General features: G+C 36.3%; 1 protein-coding gene across 1 annotated transcript in view; it reads left to right on the forward strand.

Annotated features, from left to right (window-relative positions):
* The window catches only part of EAF2 (ELL associated factor 2), a 57,943-nt gene that overhangs the window by 28,875 nt on the left and 5,234 nt on the right, over window positions 1-23,834 (forward strand). The window contains exon 5 of the mRNA XM_023214527.2: window positions 8,392-8,643. Coding sequence (XP_023070295.1) covers window positions 8,392-8,643 — 252 coding nt within the window. The remainder of the gene's footprint in view (window positions 1-8,391; window positions 8,644-23,834) is intronic.

Here is a 23,834-nt window from a genome sequence, read left to right on the forward strand (position 1 = left end):
TATCGAAGCAAGTTTGCTGATCATTAACACATTAAATTGCCAGGTGTGGTGGTGTACACCTATAATCCCAGCACTTTGGGAGGACAAGGCAGGTGGATCACTCGAGCTCAGGAATTTGAGACCAGCCTGGGCAACATGGTAAAACCCCATCTCTACAAAAAAATACAAAATTAACTGGGTGTGGTGGTGTATGCCTGTAGTTCCAGCTACCTGAGAGGCTAAGCTGGGAGGATCACTCGAGCATGGGAAGGTCAAGCCTGCAGTGAACTGTGATTGTGCCACTGCACTCCAACCTAGGTGACAGAGTGAGACTCTATCTCAAAAAATGAAATAATAATAATAATAATAATTTAGCTCTGAGCTTCTAACCACCAAGAAAAAAAGGGAGACACAAGCAGCATATGTTGTATTATTGGATAGGTTACAAAGAATCAGACTTTTTCCTGTTACTAAATTCTAAAAGGAATTCATCATATGGAACGTTTTTCTAGGGAGCATTAAACTTTATACAGCGTTCTCAATGGTAATTTTATAGTAAAAGTAGAAGTTCTTCCATGTGACAGTTTTTTAATAGAGGCCTTAATAAAAGCATTGTATCGAAGCATAATTCAGGGAAAAGAAAGTTGTAGAGGACGCAAGGCACAGTGGCTCATGCCTATAATTCCACCACTTTGGGGGCCCAAGGTGGGAGGATCATTTGAGCCCAGGAGTTTGAGAACAGCATAGGCAGCATGGTGAAACCTCATCTCAATTAAAAAATTATAAAAATTAAAAATTATAAAAAGAAAGTTGCAGAGTATAAGTTAATATCTCCAACCATAAAGCTTTCTATTTCTAACTTAGTATGAGAATGAAACTTCATTTACCTTGAGATATTTGTATAACATGTTCCTTAGATTGCATTCTATAAAATATTTTCTTGACCCTGCTGTGCCACTGACTACTGTTAAAATGTTTGCATCATCTTTTCAAGTTTATGTCTGGCAGTTATATTAGTATTTTTGTAGCTTAAATTTTACATTTACATCTTTGAGCTATCTAGAATTGAGTTTGAGAGATAAGATAGAGGCTATGTAATCCCAGCACTTTGGGAAGCTGAGGTGGAGGATTGTTTGAGGCCAGGAGTTTAAGATAGCAAGATCCCATCTCTACAAAAAATATATATTTTTTTAAAAAAAGAAATAAGATGGATCTAAAATTCTACTCCCCATACCCAGAGAGAACTCACAGCTGGAAGTACCAGCAAACAGGATGATACCACAGTGAGTGACTGAAGTCCTCAAAGTGTTCTCCCTGTATGCCTGGCCTGAGACTCCCCCCCTCCATCAGAGACACTCTTTGGCCAGAAGGTCCCTGCAGGTAGAATTCTACTGTAATAAGCATTCAGCCTGGGAAGACTGTTTATACCACTCTACCTCCTAGACCTGCCTCCCTGCCCTGTTAACCTAAGATTCTTCTCTCTCATCTAAAGACATCTTGAGACTGGATCACACCAATAAGGAGATCCTGCCACAACAAACACTTTGCTAGGAAGAACTTTCCTTTCTTCCACCCCTCCAAGCAGGGAAGCCAATCACAAAAAAAAAAATTGCCTGGCTCAGAAAGCACTCTTTATCCCAGGCAAGAGACTCCATCTCCCCACCTATATGCACCATATCTCCTTGCCTGGTGAAGTCCCTTCTTTTTGTCACATAGCACCAGCAGGGATCATCAGGGACCCCAGCTGCTGGAGATTTAGTTAAGAAGACCAAGATAATACTGTAAAAACTCTGAAAACAAGATTTTCATTTAAACCACAGCCCACAACAGTAGGCAAGAATATGCACACTAAACCTCAACTGAGTGATTGCCTACTAAAATTAGAACTGTGAATAAGATATAGATCTCCCCTAGCATAAAAACCAAGATATCCAAGATACAATAGAAAATTACCTGTCATGGCCAGGTACAGTGGCTCACATCTGTAATCCCAGCACTTTGGGAGGCCAAGGTGAGCAGATCACTTGAGGTCAGGAGTTTGAGATCAGCCTGGCCAATGTGGTGAAACCCTGTCTCTACTAAAATACAAAAATTAGCTGGGTGTGGTGGCGCGCACCTATAATTCCAGCTACTTGGGAGACTGAGGCAGGAGAATTGCTTGAACCCAGGAGGTGGAAGTTGCAGTGAGCCAAGATCATGTCACTGCACTCCAGCCTGGGCGACAGAGCAAAACTCTGTCAAAAAGAAAGAAAAAGAGAGAAAGAAGGAAAGAGAGAAAAGAAAACTACCTGTCATACCATAATTTGTGATTCAGGAGAATCACATGAATGAGAAAAGACAATCAACTGATACCAACACTAAGACGAATCAAATGTTAGAATTATCTGACAATTATCTTTAAACTACTATCACGAATCTGGTTCAATTTTACATTCCCTTGAAACAAATGAAAAAAATAGAAAATCACATTAAAGAAATAGAAGTTTTACGTAAGAATCAAATGGAAATTAAAGAACTGACAAATACAATAACAACAAAAATACTCACTGGATGGGCTCAGTGCTAGGGAGTGGATAGAATCATGGCCGGGCGCGGTGGCTCAAGCCTGTAATCCCAGCACTTTGGGAGGCCGAGACGGGCGGATCACGAGGTCAGGAGATCAAGACCATCCTGGCTAACATGGCGAAACCCCGTCTCTACTAAAAATACAAAAAAAAACTAGCCGGGCGAGGTGGCGGGCGCCTGTAGTCCCAGCTACTCCGGAGGCTGAGGCAGGAGAATGGCGTAAACCCGGGAGGCGGAGCTTGCAGTGAGCTGAGATCCGGCCACTGCACTCCAGCCCGGACGACAGAGCAAGACTCCGTCTCAAAAAAAAAAAAAAAAAAAAAGAATCAGTTTACTTGTGAATGTATAGAATCCACTCAACCACTCAACCTGAAAATAGAAAATAGACTGAAACAAGATGAGCATATCCCCAAGAATCCGTGGAAGAATGATAAAATATCCAATATTTGTGTCATTGGAGTCTCAAAGAAGAGGGAAAGCAGGGTTAAAAGAGTATTTAAAGAAATATGTGCAAAAACTTCCCAAGTTTTATGAAAGATATAAACCCACAGATGTAAAAACCTGAACAAACCCCAAATAGGATAAACCTAAAGAAATTGATGCCAAGGTACATCATAATGAAACATCTGAAAACTAAAGGCAAAGAGAAAAGGGTTGAAAGCAAGAAAGAAATGACATATTACCTATGAAAGAATATCATTCAGTTAACATCAGATTTCTCATCTGAAGCCATGGAGCCCAGAAGGAAGTGGCATAATATTTTTCAAGTGCTGAAAGAAAAAAAACATGTTAAGTGTGAATTCTGTATCTACCAAAATGCTTCTTCAGTAATGAGGAGTAAATAGCCTGCTTCAGAAAGGAAAACTGAAATAATTTGTTCCTAGGAAACTATCCTTAAATATTGGCTATATAAAGTCATTCAGACAAAAGAGAAACATTAAATGGAGGAATCTTAAGAGTATCAGGAAGACAGAAACAACAACAGAAAGAGCAAACATATCGACAAGTACAATTGATTATAGTTTTCCTCATGACTTTTCTAAATCATATGTGATGACTGAAACAAATATGGTAATACCTTCTGATACCCAAAATAATGATATTTCAAAGTGGACCTACATGGGTATGAGGTTTACTTAGAATGGGAATGCATTGACAAGTCAGGTATGTATATTGAGAAACCTAAACCAACCACTAAGAAAAATATACAAAATGACACCTTTTAAAACTTTGTAAATTAATTGAGATGGCATTCTAAAATGGTTCAAGTAACCCACAGAAAGGCAAGGCAAGAGAAATGAAATACAGAGGAAGCAAACAGGAAACAAATAACAAATTGACACACTTAAGTCCTAACATATATCAATAATTACCTTAAATATATATCGTCTAAATAAGCCAATTAAAATGCAGATATTGGCAGACTGTATAAAAAGTGCACTCAACTATATGCTGTTTATAAGAAACTAATGAAATATGTGAAAAAAATAAACTGCAGTAAAGAAAAAAAAAAGAAATATGTAGCTTGAAAGTAAAAGTATAGAAAATATATTACCATTTAAACATTAATGTTAAAAAGCACAAACATGTGGCTGTATTAATATCAGATAAAGGTGACTTAAGAGCAAAATAGGCCGGGCGCAGTGGCTCACACCTGTAATCCCAGCACTTTGGAAGGCCGAGGCAGGCAGATCACTTGAGGTCAGGAGTTTGTGACCAGCCTGGCCAACATGGTGAAACCTCATCCCTACTAAAAATACAAAAATTAGCTGGGTGTGGTGGCACACACCTTAATCCCAGCTACTCAGGAAGCCGAGGAAGGAGAATCACTTGAACCTGGGAGGAGGAGGTTGCCATGAGCCAAGATTGTGCCACTGCACTGCAGCCTGGGTGACAGAGTGAGACTCCGTCTCAAAAAAAAAAAAAGCAAAATAAATTACTACAAAGAGGTACATTAATAATGATTAAAGTATTAATTTACTAGGAAGACATAAATGTGTATACATCTAACAACTGAACTGAACTGAGAAAAGCATGAAGTAAAAACTGATAGAACTGAAAAGAGAAATCTGCAAATCCACAATTATGCCTGGGTATTTCAACACTCTGCTCTCAGCAACTAATAGAACTACTAGACAGAAAATCAACACAGATGTAGGAAATCTGAGTAACATGATCAACCAACAGGATGTAATTGACAGATACATAACATGCCACACAACAGCAGAATACACATTTTGTTTCAAGTGCCCATGGAATATTTACTAAGATAGACCATATCCTGAGCCATAAAATAAATCTCAATAGATTTATAGAAACTGAAGTCATACAGAGTATGTATCTGACCATAATGGATTCAAACTAAAAATCAGTAACAGACAACAGGAAAAATCTCTAAACACTTGAAAATTAAACAACACATTTCTAAAGGATCCATGGGTTAAAGAAGAACCATCAAAGGAAATTAAAAATACATGCAACTAAACGTATTAAGTTAACATAGCATGCCAAAAGATGTGTAATGCAACTAAAGAAGTTCTGAGAGGGAAATTTATGGCACTAAATGCTTACATTAGAAGTGAGGAAAGTTATCATATTAATTAATTTAAGTCCCTTTTTTAGGAAAGTAGAAAAAGAAAAACAGATTAAGCCCAGAGCAAGCAAAAAGAGACAAATAATGAAAATAAGAAGTGATATCAAGGAAATTGAAAACAATAGAGAAAATTAATGAAACAAAAAGGCAGTCATCAGAGAACACTGCTGATAAACTTCTAGTAAGATTGATAAAAATGAAAAGACAGAAGGCACAAATTACTAATATCAGGAATGTAAAGTACAACTTCTATCTATAATCAGGAAAGTAATGAATTTACTACAGATCCAGCAGCCATTAAAAGTATTATAAAGAAATGGTAGGCTGGGTGTGTGGTTCGCGGCTGTAATCCCAACACTTTCGGAGGCCAAGGCAAGAGGATTGCTTGAGCCTAGAAGTTTGAGACCAGCCTAAGCAATACAGTGAGACTCTGTCTCTACAAAAAAAAAATTTTTTTAGATTAGTCAGGCGGTCAGGCGTGGTGATGTGCACCTGAGTAGTTCCAGCTACTCGGGAGGCTGAGGTGAGAGGATTGCTTGAGTCCAAGAGGTTGAGGCAGCAGTGAGCCATAGTTGTGCCACTGCACTCCAGCCTGGGTGACAGAGCAAGACCCATCTAAAAAGAAAAGAAATATTACAGCTTTGTGCTCATAAATTTGACAATTTAGAGGAAATGGACTAGTTCCTCAAAAGCTAAGAACTACCAAAACTCAACTAAGGTGAAATAAGCAACTTGAATAGTTCTATCAACATTAAATAAATTAAATTAGTAATTAAAAAGCACCCCCAAAAGAAATAGCCAGACCCAGAAGTCTACCAAACATTTAAAGAGAATTAACACCGACATTACACAATCTTTTCTGGAAAAAGGAAAAGGAAGGAATATTTCTAAGCTCATTTATGAGGCCAGTATTACCCCCAATATCCAAACCAGATAAAGACAGTACAAGAAAAGGAAAACTATGAACCAATATCTCTTATGAACTTAAACTCAAAAATTATCGATGAAATATTAGTAAATTGAATCCAACATTGTATAACAATAATTATACAACATGAACAAGACAACATTCCTATTCTCACATATTTAGGAGTATGGATGAGGGTGAGAAGGAGGGTGGGGAAGATACAAGCAGTGAACAAATAAATATCCAACTGAATTTCAGAAATAAGTATCTTGAGGAGAATTAAACTAGGCAATGGGGGTTGCAGAATGGAGAGGAAGGAACCGTTTGAGAAGGTTACACTTAAACTGATTCAAGAAGGAGCCAGCCTTTCAGAGATCTAGAATCTTCTCAAGAGACACCATTGATGAAAGGAAAAGCCTAGCTACAGACTTGGGGGAACCTGGAAGAAATATTCACAAATGCATATGTGTGACAAAGGGCTCATAGCCAGAAGAATTAGCTATGAAGAACTCTTACTAATCAGTAAGAAAAAGACAAACAAATATAAAAATGGACAAAAGATGTGAACAGGCTTTTCACAAAAGATGATATTCAAATGGCCAGTAAGCATATAAAAAACACTGCTTCATATCATCACATCAAAGAAATGTAAATTAAAACTACGAGAAGTTACCATTGTACACCCATCAGACTCACTATACCAAGTGTGTGTGTGCCCTAGTGAGGGAAGATATGAAGCATCTGTGACTCATATCTTGCTGGTTGGAGTGTAAAACCAGTTTGAAAACTGGGAGTTTTTAATGAAATTAAACCTACGCCTATTGTGACTTAGCAATTTCTCTCTAACTTTCTACCTAAGAGAAGTATGTATATAAGTTCAAAAAGACTTGTAGAGGAATTTTCATAACAACTATATTCATAATATCCAAAACTGAAAACAACCCAAATATTCATAAATGGAAAATGGGTAACCAACTTGTGGTATTTTTATATCATATCATATCATATCATATCATATCAGTAGAGAAGAATAGGCTACAGATTAATTCAGTAACATGAGTAAATATAAAAACATTATGTTGAAAGAAGGCAGACCAAAAAGTACATGCTGAGTGAATCCATTTGTATGAAGTTCAAGAATAGACAAAAATCTTTGGTAATAGAAGTCAAAATGGTGATTAGTGACTGGAAAAGAGCATAGGAGAATATTCATGGGGATGCAAATATTCTATATCTTGATCTCAGTGGTAGATATACAGGTTTTATATATGCTAAAATTTATCTAGCTGTACATTTTACTTTATGGAAATTATGTATTAAACAAACAAACAAAAGATCTGGGTGAAGAATATACCAGGCAGAGGAAACAGCTAGGACAAAGAACATAGCCTGGAAATGGGTTTAATGTGGTCAAATAATAGAAAGACAGTGTGTCTATAATAGGGAGAATGAGGGAGTGGGCTAAAAATTACCAGTTAACTTAACGTAGCAGTGTACTAAGATGATAACAAATGGCAATGTGTCAACTGAGCATATTATTGACTTAGAATTTTTTGGTTTAAAAAATTTTGTTCAACTATTTGACATTTGTATCATATAGGAAAATATTGACTTGAAAGTCAGTAGACTTGCCTCCACCCATATATAACTGACAACTTTTGACCTTTCTGGATCTTCATTCCCTCATTTATAAAATTATGAAGTTGTTCTAAATGGTGGCTGAAGACCTTCCCAACTATAATTTTTGTGTGTGTCTAGAACTTGAAAAACACTAAACAAAAGAAGACATCATTATTATTCTTTTTATCTACAGAAATATGTATAGCCAAAGTTATAATGGGAACTGGCTTTTCAAAAATACTTAGAATATTTTAAATCCCTATTAAGGGAGCAGGGGAGAAACCTATAGATGCTTCATCAAAATGTTCTCTAGGAAAACCAGGAAAAGAATGAAGTTTATCTGTTACATTATCACATTACATTTTATGTATTTAAAGGAATAAAAAATAATCAGAAGACAGTTTCTGCCAAAATAGAGTTTAATTTTTATAGTTTTTCACAGTATTTACTTCATATTTGAGTCACCTGTATATTTAAGTACAATGGTTTAAATAAATGTGGAGTTTAGATTTAGACCTTATCTATACCTTTTAGTTCTGTAATCCAATCATTGAAGTATGGCTTGATGGTAGAATAGTTTTGTGTTTTAATAAACTGCTTTAAGTACTGTAAATGTATGTTTGATTTTAGTTTCAACAGTTTCTTAAAAACTAATACATTCAATTTTTATTATATTTATTTAGCATTTTTTATTTAACCTATCTATTCATTTCTCTCTTATTTTCAGAACTGAAGGCAGAAGCTAGTCTAATGGACCAGATGAGTAGTTGTGATAGTTCATCAGATTCCAAAAGTTCATCATCTTCAAGTAGTGAGGATAGTTCTAGTGACTCCGAAGATGAAGACTGCAAATCCTCTGCTTCTGATACAGGGAATTGTGTCTCGGGACATCCTACCATGGCACAGTACAGGATTCCTGATATAGATGCCAGTCATAATAGATTTCGAGACAACAGTGGCCTTCTGATGAATACTTTAAGTAAGTATACATAAACACAGGCAACTGAAAAAGTAAGAATTTATAGTGAAGCCATATTGATTGTCACCTAAAATTTGGATAAAGAAAAAGATTCCTATTTTTTGCATTTGATACTATTAACAATTACATTTTTATTGAATTATGGTTTTATTTTGAATCTGTAACATAATGCCTTCTTGGTTTTTCTCCCATCTCTCTAGATAATCTTTCCTCTCATTTCTTTTCAAGTTTATATGATCTTCTGCTCAGTCATTAAAGTTGGAGTTTCACGAGGCTTACTTTTGGGTTCTTTTTTTCTTTTCATTCTACAATTTTTCCCTAGGTAATCTCCTCCATGTTTCTGTTGCAGTCAGTACTTATGTGTAGACAACTTGCAAATTTATATCTCTGATTCAAACCTCTAGGCTTTAGACACGTGTTTAACATCATCTCCCATCATCTCATCGCCTTCAATTTACTTTGTCCAAAACCAACTCAAAATCAATCTTTGGCTCATTGTGTTACCTCTTAGTGAAGGTAGCATACATCTAATTATGCAAATCATAAGTATAATTATTTTCAATGACTGAATTTCTTCCTCTTTACAGTGTAGCCACTCGTTCATCAAGTCCTGTTTGTTTTGCCTCCTCTGTATTTCTCAAAGTCATCTGCTTCTCTGCATCTCTGCCACTATCACAGTAGTTCAACCTATTATTTCTTGCCTTATCTACTACAATGACCTAACTGGTTCATGCCTTTATCTAGTCAAGCCCATTTTTGATCCATTATGTACATTGTAGCCATATTGATTTTTTTCACAATTCAAATACAATTTGTCATCTCTTCTGCTTTATACTTTTTAATAGCTTGTAATTTCTTTTAATATAGAAGCAAAACACCTTAACATAATGGTCTTGATTTTTCTTTTCTAACAACACGTGCTTTCTTTTTGCCACTATACTCAAATACTTTTACTCACATCAGGACCCTTATACATGCTGTCCATTCAGCCAGAAACACTTCCTTCTTTTCATGTGATTTTTTCTCCTTTAGATTATAGTTCAAAGTTACTTTCTCTAGGAAGTCTTTTTCACCTTTCTGACAAGGTCTTATCTTTTATAGACTTTTAGAATATCAAATATGTCTTCTTTATATCAATTGTTTGGCAATCGTAAATTTATATTAATTTGTATGATTTGCTCTCTTTCTCTAGAGTATAATGTTCCATGAGAACAAGGACCTTGTTTGTTTTTGCTTATCACTGAATTCTAGCACTTAGCACATGGTACTTGACACATAATAGATGCTCAGTAAATACTTTTAAATAAAGGCATGCAGGTTGGTATTACCTGGGGAGAATGGAATTTTCTGTATATTTAAAATTAATCCCACTATGTTTATTAATAATGAAAAATGTAAGCAACTAGAAAGACTGACTAGCTTTAGCCTAATAATAGAACTAAAGAAGGGAGAAGCCAAGACTGAGAGGCAGATAATTGGTAAAACTATGGGTTAATTAGGGACCAGCAAAGATATTTTGAATTTCCAGTTATTTAGTGTTATTCTTGACTTGGGAACTAATATTGGAATATCTGATTTTTTGAATGGCCAAGGGAACACGAAGAAAACTCAGCTTGGTGGTGCTAAATGAGAATCTGAGTAAAAGCTAGAAAAAATTTTCCAGAAATTAATAAGTTCTATAGTAAATTGAGCATATGTCTAGGAATCAGCATATCTGTATTATATTCCTGACTGCCTTATCACTTATTAGTTATGTAACTAATAATACTACACTTAACTTTCTTGTAGCTTCAATTTCCTCATTGAAAGTGGAAGTCACATTGCCTTGTAGAACTTTGAAGGGGTTCAGGATATTTTATATTTTAGAATTTCTTTTTATATCTAGAATAGTTTTCTAGTAAAACATGGCACAGTGAATTTATGTTTTTAAAACTCTTTCTGTGCCAAACAAATAGGAACAATGGATAAAGTATTAAAAGGTAAAACCCAGACATGGCCAGAATCAAATATAAGATAAACATCACCAAAGAGAAGAACTGGAATATACACACAAAACAGTGGGCTTAGTGGAGCTGAAGCCATTGGATCTGAGTTCAAAAGAAGGTGATATTGGTAAGGATCTTGGTACTTTCAGGGAAAGGTATAATAATATAATCAGAACTTTTAGGGAAAGTTTTAGGGAAATAATCAGAACTTTCAGGGAAAGGTATAATAATATAATCAGAACTTTTAGGGAAAGTTTTAGGAAAATAATCAGAATTTTCAGGGAAAAGTATAATAATATAATCAGAACTTTTAATAGTTTAAAACTATTAAACTATTAAACTTTTGAACCTGAGTCATACTTTCTATTTGAAGCTAGAGAACGTGTGTTGTTGGGGGTTAGTAGGGGAAGGGACAGAGGGTTGATAGAGGTGGGGATAAATAATAAAAGAAGTTTGGAAGAAATAGCCAGTTAATAAAAGAGATCGGAAAAAATAGACATTTACATATTGACTGAGGCTACTGTGTTTTAGAAGGTGTGGGCATAGGGTCTGTAGAACCTCGATATCCATTGACTCCTTGAAGGGATCTAGTATATTTACAATATAACCAGGGGATAGCAACCTCCAAATGTGATTATGAAACATGTTTCTGGTAATGGATCTCAGAGGACTAGGTAGAGGGAACTACAAAACCCTGTCAGAGTGGTGTGAGGATAGAGAAAAACAGAAATTTTCCACTCAAAATGAGCAATCGTAATTCTAAAACAGAAGAAAAAAGTCTAATGCCAAGAAAGTCAGCCAACAAAATTAACAGTTAGGGCAGGGATTCTTTCCAAATGAAAATCTTTTTACAGAGCAATTAAGACAAAGACATTTAAATAAGTATGCTAAAAAACATTCAAAGAGATACATGAAGGTACAGCTTTTAAAAGAATTATAAAACAAAGTCAGAAAGAAATTAAACAAATCTAATAGATTATAAAAAAGAATAAATTAGACTGGTCATTGAAATTTCTAAAAAACCAGTAAATGAGAAAAACTGTAGACTGGACACAGTTGAAGAATAAATTTGTGAAATAGAAGATAATATTGAGGAACTATCCCAGAACACAATATAAGAGAGACAGAAAAATAAAATGGGAGACCAGCTTAGAGACAGAAAAGATTGAGAAGACTAAACATTACGCAATAGGAAGTCCAAGAAAGAATGGAGGAGATAGTATAAAAACTTAATCCTGAGAATTTTCCAGAATTGAAGAAACCCATGCATTTTTACTTCAGCTAATAAGCAGAATAAATAAAAATAAATCTAGACCTCAAAACATGATCGTGAAACTACAGAACATCAAGGATGAAATAACCTTAAAAGCTACAGAGAAGACAACCTACAAAAGAAGAATAGGCTGACAGCAGACACTCTTAGCTAGATAGGTAAGCTAAAAGATAGTGGGGGAAATATATTTCAAGTGTTTAAAGGACAATAATTCTAGCTAGAATTTTATACCCAAACACAATGTCATTCAAGAGTAAAATAATTTTCACGCACACGAAAACAGCTTATTGTTTGTAGAATTTAGCAAATGTATTATTAACAGACATATATATATATGTTATATATATTTCAGCAGAAAGAAAAGTGAAAACAGAAGGAAAGTGTGGAATATGAGAAACAGTAGTGAGCAAAGAAGTAGATGAAATGTCAGGAAATCTGATTAACCTTTGACTATAAAGATAACAAGTCTGTTTTAGATGTTTATGCATTTGGAAATTTTTTTTTGAAGATTAAAGCTAAAACTCTAGACAATAGTTGTTGAGAGAGTATTCAATCAGTAGTTTAAGTAAGCTAAGATCCATGTCATGTTAGGAAGATAGAAACACTGAATTTGACTTTATTAGATAAATTTGTAGTTAGTTACGTATCCTAAAATGTTAAGGTTACCATTTAATTAATAAATACAATCTATAGTTTCCACAGCATCAGTGGAAAAACCAGGGAACATAGAAAACTTTATGTAGTAGAAAGCAGAGAAGAAGTGAAAGAAAGTGATTGATCAACCCAAAACAGAAAATATGAAGTAGAAATAAATCTCTATATGTCAGTAATAACAAAAGCAAAGCATTTTATCCACCTAATAAGAAACAGATGATCAGATTAGATTTTTTTAAAACGCCATATGCTGATTATAACAAATTTTCTAAAAACCATATGGAAAATAAAGAGATAGAAAAAAAGATGCTAGCTAAGTAGTAATTATAACAAAAATCTGGATCATCAATATCAGAAATAATAAACTTTAAGGCAAAATGTACTCCTAGAGATAAAGGGGCTTGATAAACTATGAGAAAAGGTTCAGTTCAACTGGAAGATAAACAATTCTGAATTCGTATGCATGTAATAACATATCTTCACTGTGTGTGTGTGTGTGTGTGTGTGTATAAAACATAACAGAAGTAGTAGAAATTGACAAGTCTATTTTAGTGGGAGATTTTATGAATCTGTAATCAAGCAGAAAAAATTTAGTAAGAGCATGAAATCTGTGAATACATAATAGACATACCTGTTCTAATAGTGAATACATAGAATCCTACAATCCAAAAATGCAAAGCGAGTGGTCATCTTTAAAGTACGTATGAAACATTTACAGAAATTTACGTCTTACTAGGACAAAGACAATAACAGATTTCAAAGAATTCATTTTTTAATGAACATATTATGATTATAATATGATGAAAATATAAATAAAAATTAATTTAAAATAAGTTTAGAAATTTCAAAGCACATGCCTAATAACTTACATGTTAAAAGGCAACTACAATGAAATTACAAAATATGTGTAATTGAACAATATTTAAAAATTGAATACTGTTATGAAGATAAAAAAATCATAAATAATAAATAAAATATTACAGCAGTTTTGGTACTTCCAAGGAAATGTTTTAAAGGATAATAGGAAATTTAATTAATTAATTAACTTTATTTTAGAGATGGAGTCTCGCTTTGTTGCTCAGGCTGGAGTGTAGTGGCCATTCACAGGTGCAAACATGGTATACTACAGCCTCGAACTCTCGGGCTCAAGTGATTCTCCTGCCTCAGCTTCCCCAGTACCTAGTACTGCAGGCATATGCCACTGTGTCCAGCTCATTATAGGGAAATTTATAACTTCAAAATTTTATTTTAAAAAATTGAAGATAAATGAGTGAAAGCTTCACTTTGAGGAACTAGAAGAACAATAACATCTTAAAGCAGAGAAAGAAAATAATATAGATGAACAGAAGTTAATGTAATAGATAATGAGGAAATATTAGAAAATCAACAAAACTAAAAATTTGTTTCTTTGAAAACTAACAAAATAGACCAATAGAATAGACCAGTCTTTAACAAGGGCTGAAAAGAAAAATAGAAAAATCACAAATAAGGGGCGGAGCAAGATGGCCGAATAAGAACAGCTCCAGTCTCCAACTCCCTGCGCCAGCGACACAGAAGACCAGTGATTTCTGCATTTTCAATGGAGGTACTGGGGTCATCTCACTGGGGAATGCCGGACAATCAGTGCTGGTCAGCTGCTGCAGCCCGACCAGGGAGAGCTGAAGCAGGGCGAGGCATTGCCTCACCTGGGAAGTGCAAGGGGGAAGGGAATCCCTTTTCCTAGCCAGGCGAACCGAGACACACAACACCTGGAAAATCGGGTAATTCCCACCCCAATACTGCGCTTTAAGGAAACGGGCACACCAAGAGACTATACCCACACCTGGCCGGGAGGGTCCCACGGCCACGGAGCCTCCCTCATTGCTAGCACAGCAGTCTGCGATCTAACCACAAGGCAGCAGCGAGGCTGGGGGAGGGGCGCCTGCCATTGCTGAGGCTTAAGTAGGTAAACAAAGCCGCTGGGAAGCTCCAACTGGGTGGAGCTCACAGCAGCTCAAGGAAACCTGCCTGTCTCTGTAGACTCCACCTCTGGGGACAGGGCACAGGTGAAAAAAACAACAGGGGAAAAGCAGCAGAGGCCTGTGCAGACCCGAACGACTCTGTCTGACAGCTTTGAAGAGAGCAGTGGATCTCCCAACACGGAGGTTGAGATCTGAGAACGGACAGACTGACTGCTCAAGTGGGTCCCTGACCCCTGAGTAGCCTAACTGGGAGACATCCCCCACTAGGGGCAGTCTGACACCCCACACCTCACAGGGTGGAGTACACCCCTGAGAGGAAGCTTCCAAAGTAAGAATCAGACAGTTACACTCGCTGTTCAGCAATATTGTATCTTCTGTAACCTCTCCTGCTGATACCCAGGCAAACAGGGTCTGGAGTGGACCTCAAGCAATCTCCAACAGACCTACAGCTGAGAGTCCTGACTATTAGAAGGAAAACTATCAAACAGGAAGAACACCTATACCAAAACCCCATCAGTACATCACCATCATCAAAGACCAGAAGCAGATAAAACCACAAAGATGGGGAAGAAGCAGGGCAGGAAAGCTGGAAATTCAAAAAATGAGAGTGCATCTCCCCCTGCAAAGGAGCGCAGCTCATCACCAGCAACGGATCAAAGCTGGTCAGAGAATGCTTTGACAAGATGAGAGAAGAAGTCTTCAGTCCATCAAACTTCTCAGAGCTAAAGGAGGAATTACGTATCCAGCGCAAAGAAACTAAAAATCTTGAAAAAAGAGTGGAAGAATTGATAGCTAGAATAATTAATGCAGAGAAGGTCATAAATGAAATGACAGAGATGAAAACCATGACACGAGAAATACGTGACAAATCCACAAGCTTCACTAACTGACTTGATCAACTGGAAGAAAGAGTATCAGCGATTGAGGATCAAATGAATGAAATGAAGTGAGAAGAGAAACCAAAAGAAAAAAGAAGAAAAAGAAATGAACAGAGCCTGCAAGAAGTATGGGATTATGTAAAAAGACCAAATCTATGTCTGATTGGGGTGCCTGAAAGTGAGGGGGAAAATGGAACCAAGTTGGAAAACACTCTTCAGGATATCATCCAGGAGAACTTCCCCAACCTAGTAGGGCAGGCCAACATTCAAATTCAGGAAATACAGAGAACACCACAAAGATACTCCTCGAGAAGAGCAACTCCAAGACACATAATTGCCAGATTCACCAAAGTTGAAATGAAGGAAAAAATCTTAAGGGCAGCCAGAGAGAAAGGTCAGGTTACCCACAAAGGGAAGCCCATCAGACTAACAGCAGACATCTCAGCAGAAACTGTACAAGGCAGAAGAGAGTGGGGGCCAATATTCAACATTCTTAAAGAAAAGAATTATAAACCCAGAATTTCATATCCAGCCAAACTAAGTTTCATCAGTGAAGGAGAAATAAAATCCTTTACAGATAAGCAAATGCTTAGAGATTTTGTCACCACCAGGCCTGCCTTACAAGAGACCCTGAAGGAAGCCCTAAACATGGAAAGGAACAACCGGTACCAGCCATTGCAAAACCATGCCAAAATGTAAAGACCATCGAGGCTAGGAAGAAACTGCATCAACTAACGAGCAAAATGACCAGTTAATATCATAATGGCAGGATCAAGTTCACACATAACAATATTAACCTTAAATGTAAATGGACTAAATGCTCCAATTAAAAGACACAGACTGGCAAACTGGATAAAGAGTCAAGACCCATCAGTCTGCTGTCTTCAGGAGACCCATCTCACATGCAGAGACATACATAGGCTCAAAATAAAGGGATGGAGGAAGATCTACCAAGCAAATGGAGAACAAAAAAAAGCAGGGGTTGCAATCCTAGTCTCTGATAAAATAGACTTTAAACCATCAAAGATCAAAAGAGACAAAGAAGGCCATTACATAATGGTAAAGGAATCAATTCAACAGGAAGAGCTAACTATCCTAAATATATATGCACCCAATACAGGAGCACCCAAATTCATAAAGCAAGTCCTTAGAGACTTACAAAGGACTTAGACTCCCATACAATAATAATGGGAGACTTCAACACTCCACTGTCAACATTAGACAGATCAATGACACAGAAAGCTAACAAGGATATCCAGGAATTGAACTCATCTCTGTACCAAGTGGACCTAGTAGACATCTATAGAACTCTCCACCCCAAATCAACAGAATAGACATTCTTCTCAGCACCACATCGCACTTATTCCAAAATTGACCACATAATTGGAAGTAAAGCACTCCTCAGCAAATGTAAAAGAACAGAAATTATAACAAACTGTCTCTCAGACCACAGTGCAATCAAACTAGAACTCAGGACTAAGAAACTCAATCAAAACCACTCAACTACATGGAAACTGAACAACCTGCTCCTGAATGACTACTGGGTACATAACGAAATGAAAGCAGAAATAAAGATGTTCTTTGAAACCAATGAGAACAAAGATACAACATACCAGAATCTCTGGGACACATTTAAAACAGCATGTAGAGGGAAATTTATAGCACTAAATGCCCACAAGAGAAAGCTGGAAAGATCTGAAATTGACACTCTAACATCACAATTGAAAGAACTGGAGAAGCAAGAGCAAACACATTCAAAAGCTAGCAGAAGGCAAGAAATAACTAAAATCAGAGCAGAACTGAAGGAGATAGAGACACAAAAAACCCTCCAAAAAATCAATGAATCCAAGAGTTGGTTTTTTGAAAAGATCAACAAAATTGACAGACCACTAGCAAGACTAATAAAGAAGAAAAGAGAGAGGAATCAAATAGACGCAATTAAAAATGATAAAGGGGATATCACCACCGACCCCACAGAAATACAAACTACCATCAGAGAATACTATAAACACCTCTACGCAAATCAACTAGAAAATCTAGAAGAAATGGATAATTTCCTGGACACTTACACTCTTCCAAGACTAAACCAGGAAGAAGGTGAATCCCTGAATAGACCAATAGCAGGATCTGAAATTGAGGCAATAATTAATAGCCTACCAACCAAAAAAAGTCCAGGACCAGATGGATTCACAGCTGAATTCTACCAGAGGTACAAGGAGGAGCTGGTACCATTCCTTCTGAAACTATTCCAATCAATAGAAAAAGAGGGAATCCTCCCTAACTCATTTTATGAGGCCAACATCATCCTGATACCAAAGCCTGACAGAGACACAACAAAAAAAGAGAATTTTAGACCAATATCCCTGATGAACATCGATGCAAAAATCCTCAATAAAATACTGGCAAAACGGATTCAGCAGCACATCAAAAAGTTTATTCACCATGATCAAGTGGGCTTCATACCTGGGATGCAAGGCTGGTTCAACATTCGCAAATCAATAAACGTAATCCAGCATATAAACAGAACCAAAGACAAGAACCACATGATTATCTCAATAGATGCAGAAAAGGCTTTTGACAAAATTCAACAGCCCTTCATGCTAAAAACGCTCAATAAATTCGGTATTGATGGAACGTACCTCAAAATAATAAGAGCTATTTATGACAAACCCACAGCCAATATCATACTGAATGGGCAAAAACTGGAAAAATTCCCTTTGAAAACTGGCACAAGACAGGGATGCCCTCTCTCACCACTCCTATTCAACATAGTGTTGGAAGTTCTGGCTAGGGCAATCAGGCAAGAGAAAGAAATAAAGGGTATCCAGTTAGGAAAAGAAGAAGTCAAATTGTCCCTGTTTGCAGATGACATGATTGTATATTTAGAAAACCCCACTGTCTCAGCCCAAAATCTCCTTAAGCTGATAAGCAACTTCAGCAAAGTCTCAGGATACAAAATCAATGTGCAAAAATCACAAGCATTCTTATACACCAGTAACAGACAAAGAGAGAGCCAAATCATGAATGAGCTTCCATTCACAATTGCTTCAGAGAGAATAAAGTACCTAGGAATCCAACTTACAAGGGATGTAAAGGACCTCTTCAAGGAGAACTACAAACCACTGCTCAGTGAAATCAAAGAGGACACAAACAAATGGAAGAACATACCTTGCTCATGGATAGAAAGAATCAATATCGTGAAAATGGCCATACTGCCCAAGGTTATTTATAGATTCAATGCCATCCCCATCAAGCTACCAATGAGTTTCTTCACAGAATTGGAAAAAACTGCTTTAAAGTTCATATGGAACCAAAAAAGAGCCCGCATTGCCAAGACAATCCTAAGTCAAAAGAACAAAGCTGGAGGCATCACGCTACCTGACTTCAAACTATACTACAAGGCTACAGTAAGCAAAACAGCATGGTACTGGTACCAAAACAGAGATATAGACCAATGGAACAGAACGGAGTCCTCAGAAATAATACCACACATCTACAGCCATCTGATCTTTGACAAACCTGAGAGAAACAAGAAATAGGGAAAGGATTCCCTATTTAATAAATGGTGCTGGGAAAACTGGCTAGCCATAAGTAGAAAGCTGAAACTGGATCCTTTCCTTACTCCTTATATGAAAATTAATTCAAGATGGATTAGAGACTTAAATGTTAGACCAAATACCATAAAAACCCTAGAAGAAAACCTAGGTAATACCATTCAGGACATAGGCATGGGCAAGGACTTCATGTCTAAAACACCAAAAGCAACGGCAGCAAAAGCCAAAATTGACAACTGGGATGTGATTAAACTAAAGAGCTTCTGCACAGCAAAAGAAACTACCATCAGAGTGAACAGGCAACCTACAGAATGGGAGAAAATTTTTGCAATCTACTCATCTGACAAAGGGCTAATTTCCAGAATCTACAAAGAACTCAAACAAATTTACAAGAAAAAAACAAACAACCCCATCAAAAAGTGGGCAAAGGATATGAGCAGACATTTCTCAAAAGAAGACATTCATATAGCCAACAGACACATGAAAAAATGCTCATCATCACTGGCCATCAGAGAAATGCAAATCAAAACCACAATGAGATACCATCTCACACCAGTTAGAATGGCAATCATTAAAAAGTCAGGAAACAACAGGTGCTGGAGAGGATGTGGAGAAATAGGAACACTTTTACACTGTTGGTGGGATTGTAAACTAGTTCAACCATTATCGAAAACAGTATCAACCATTATCGAAAACAGTATGGTGATTCCTCAAGGCTTGGTACCATATGACCCAGCCATCCCACTACTGAGTATATACCCAAAGGATTATAAATCATGCTGCTATAGAGACACATGCACACGTATGTTTATTGTGGCACTATTCACAATAGCAAAGTCTTGGAATCAACCCAAATGTCCATCTGTGACAGACTGGATTAAGAAAATGTGGCACATATACACCATGGAATATTATGCAGCCATAAAAATGATGAGTTTGCGTCCTTTGTAGGGACATGGATGCAGCTGGAAACCATCATTCTTAGCAAACTATCACAAGAAGAGAAAACCAAACACCGCATGTTCTCACTCATAGGTGGGAACTGAACAATGAGATCACTTGGACTCGGGAAGGGGAACATCACACATCGGGGCCTATCATGCAGGGGGAGGGCAGAGGGATTGCATTGGGAGCTATACCTGATATAAATGACGAATTGATGGGTGCTGACGAGTTGATGCGTGCAGCACACCAACATGGCACAAGTATACATATGTAACAAACCTGCACGTTATGCACATGTACCCTAGAACTTAAAGTATAACAATAAAAAAAAAAAAATCCTCAGTCACATTAGCAATTAAACAAAGGCAAATTAAAACAAGTAAATTTTTTTTTTCTTTCCAGACCAAACAGAACATTGAAACACTAATAGCTTTTAGCGCTAAAGAGGATGTGGGAAAATAAGCAGCCAATCTTTTGGGGAGGGTATTAGTGCTATCTTTTGGAGGGCAATTAAGTAATACCAATGGAAAATTTCATTGTTCCAAAAATGTTTCATATCCTTACACCCAGAATTCCACTTTTATCTCATGAAAACACTCATGGAAGAAAACAAAAATATATGTACGTGAATGTTTATTGTACCATTGTTTATGAGAGCAAAACATTGGGAATGAGTATGAATAAATAGTTATTAAATAAGTTAAGATACATCAAAAAAAAGAAAAATCACAAATAGACAATATTAAGGAAGAAAATTAAGTTAAAATTATAACTATATTTTTAAAAATTATTGAAATACAATAAACATATTTATGACTTACACGTGATATTTTGATACCAGCATACAATGTGTAGTGATCAAATCTGGGTAATTAGGATATACATTACCTCAAACATTTGTCCTTTTTGGGGGGTTAAGAACATTTCAAATCTTCTCTTCTAGCTATTTTGAAATATACAATAAATTGTTGTTAACTATAGTCACCCTACTGTGCTTTTGAACACTAGAACTTACTAACTTTATTTAGTTATTCAGTTATTTAACTGTATTTTTGTACCCATTAACCAACCTCTCTTTATCCCTGTCTTCACCTTTCCAAGCCTCTGGTAACCATCATTCTACTCTCCATCTCCATGAGATAGACTTTATTAATTCTCACATGTGAGTGAAACCATATGATATTTCTCTTTCTGTGCCTGGCTTATTTCACTTAACATAATGACCCCCAGTTCCATTCACATTGCTGCCAATGACAAGATTCCATTCCTTTTTATGTCTGAATAGTATTTTACTATGTATATTAATTATTTATTCATCCATTAATGGACACTTAGGTTGATTCCATATATTGGCTCTTGTGAATAATGCTGCAATGAACATAGATGTGCAGATATCACTTTGATATACTGAGTTCCTTTCTTTTGGATATATACCTAGCAGTGAGATTGCTGGAGCATAAGTAGATCTATATAGTTTTTTGAGGAACGTCCATACTGTTCTCCATAGTGCCTGTACTAATTTACATTCCCACAAGCATTCCCTTTGTGTCCTTGCCAGCATGTTATTTTTTGTCTTTTCAATAATAGCCATTTTAAGTGGGATGAGATGATGTCTCATTATGCTTTTGATATGCATTTCCCTAATTATTAGTGATGATGACCATTTTTTCATATGCCTGTGGGCATTTTTAAAATTATTGATTTTAAATGTCTTCTTTTGAGAAAAATCTATTCAGATTATTTGCCCATTTTTAAATGGTATTATATGGGGGTTCTTTAGCCATTGAGTTGTTTGAATTTCTATATATTCTGGTTTTTAATCCCTTGTTGGATGGATACTTTGCAAATATCTTCTCTCATTCTGTAGATTGTCTCTTTACTCCATTGATTGTTTCTTTTGCTGTGCAGAAGCTTTTTAGTTTGATGTGATCCCATTTGTCTGCTTTTGCTTTTGTTGTCAGTGTTTTCAGGTCTTACATACAAAAAAATCATGGCCCAGATGAATCTCTTAGAATGTTTCCTCAATGTTTTCTTCTAGTAGTTTCACAGTTTCAGGCCCTAGAATTGAATCTTTAATCTGTTTTGATTTTATTTTTGTTTATAGTAAGAGATGGGGGTCTAGTTCCTTTTTTCTTTTCTCTTTCTTTCTTTCTTTCTTTCTTTCTTTCTTTCTTTCTTTCTTTCTTTCTTTCTTTTTCTTTCTTCCTTTTTTTTTTTTTTTTTTTAGGATATCCAGTTTTCCCAGCACCTTTTATTGAAGAAACTGTTCTTTTCTCCACGGAATGTTCTTGGTGCCTTTGTGAAAAATCAGTTGACTATAAATATGTGGATTTATTTCTGGGTTCTCTATTCTGTTCCATTGGTCTATGTGTCTATTTTTATGCCAATACCATGCAGTTTTCTTAGGTAATGTGGTACCTCCAGCTTTATTCTTTTTGTTCAGGGTTGCTTTGGCTATCTGGCATCATCTGTGGTTCCATATGAAGCTTATTTATTTATTTATTTATTTATTTATTTATTTATTTATTTATTTGTATCTGTGAAGAACGTCTTTGGTATTTTGATAGGTATTGCATTGGATCTGTAGATTGCTTTTGGTAGTATCGTTATTTTCACATTATAATTCTTTCAGTCTATGAACATGGCATGTCTTTCCATTTTTTGTGACCACTTCCATTTCTTTCATCAGTGTTTTATAGTCTTCCTTGTGAAGCTCTTTCACCTTCTTGGTTAAATTTATTCCTAGGTTTTTGTTTTGCTTTGCTTTTTGGTTTTTAATTAGAGACAGGGTCTTGCTCTGTTGCCCAGGCTGAAATGTAATGGCATGATTATAGCTCACTGCAGCCTTGAACTCCTGGGCTCAAGCAATCTTCCCTCCTCAGGCCCCCAAGTTGCTGGGACTATATATATTCTGGTTTTTAATCCCTTGTTGGATGGATACTTTTTTTTTTTTTTTTTTTTGTAGAGACTGGGTCTCACTGTGTTGCGCAAGCTGGTCTTGAACTCCTGGACCCAGGCAGTCCTCCTGCCTTGGCCTCCTAAAGCGCTGAGAATATAGGCATGAGCCACTGTCCTGGACCTTAGTGTTTTAGGGTGTGTGTGTGTGTGTGTGTGTGTGTGTGTGTGTGTAGCTATTGTAAATGAGATTGCTTTCTTGATTTCTTTTTCTGCTAGTTTCTTGTTGGTTTATATAAACACTACTAATTTTTGTATGTTGATTTTTGTATCTTGCAACTTACTTAAATTGTTTATCAATCCTGAGTGTTTTTGCGGAGCTTTTAGGGTTTTCTCTTTATAAGATTTTGTCATCTGCAAACAGGGACAGTTTGACTTCTTCCTTTGCAATTTGGATGCCCTTTATTTTTCTCTCGTTTCTTTGCTCTGGCTAGGACTTCCAGTACTGTGTAGTAAGAGTGGTGAGAGTGAGCATCCTTATATCGTTCCAGCTCCTTGAAGAAAAGCTTTCGGCTTTTCCCCATTTAGTATAATGTTAACTGTGGGTTTTTCTAATATGGCCTTTATTGTGTTGAGGTACACTCCTTCTAGATCTAGTTTGTTGAGGGTCTTTTATCATAAAGGGATGTTGAATTTTATCAAATGCTTTTTCCACATCTATTGAGATAATCATATGGTTTTTGTCCTTCATTCTGTTGGTGTGATGTTTCACATTTATTGATTTGGGTATGTTGAACCATTCTTACATCTGTAGGATAAATCCCACTTATCATGGTGAATGATCCTTTTAATGTGCTGTTGGATTTGGTTTGCTACTATTTGTTGAGGATTTTTGCATGTATTTTCATCAGAGATACTGACCTATAGTTGTGTCTTTGTCTGGTTTCAGTATCAGGGTAATGCTGGCCTCATAGAATGAATTTGGAAGAATTCTTTCCTCTTCAGTTTTCTGGAAGAATTTGAGAAGAATTGGTATTTATTCTTTA

Source organism: Piliocolobus tephrosceles, chromosome 2 (genome assembly GCF_002776525.5).
Source record: "Piliocolobus tephrosceles isolate RC106 chromosome 2, ASM277652v3, whole genome shotgun sequence".
NCBI classification, from domain to species: Eukaryota; Metazoa; Chordata; class Mammalia; order Primates; family Cercopithecidae; genus Piliocolobus; species Piliocolobus tephrosceles.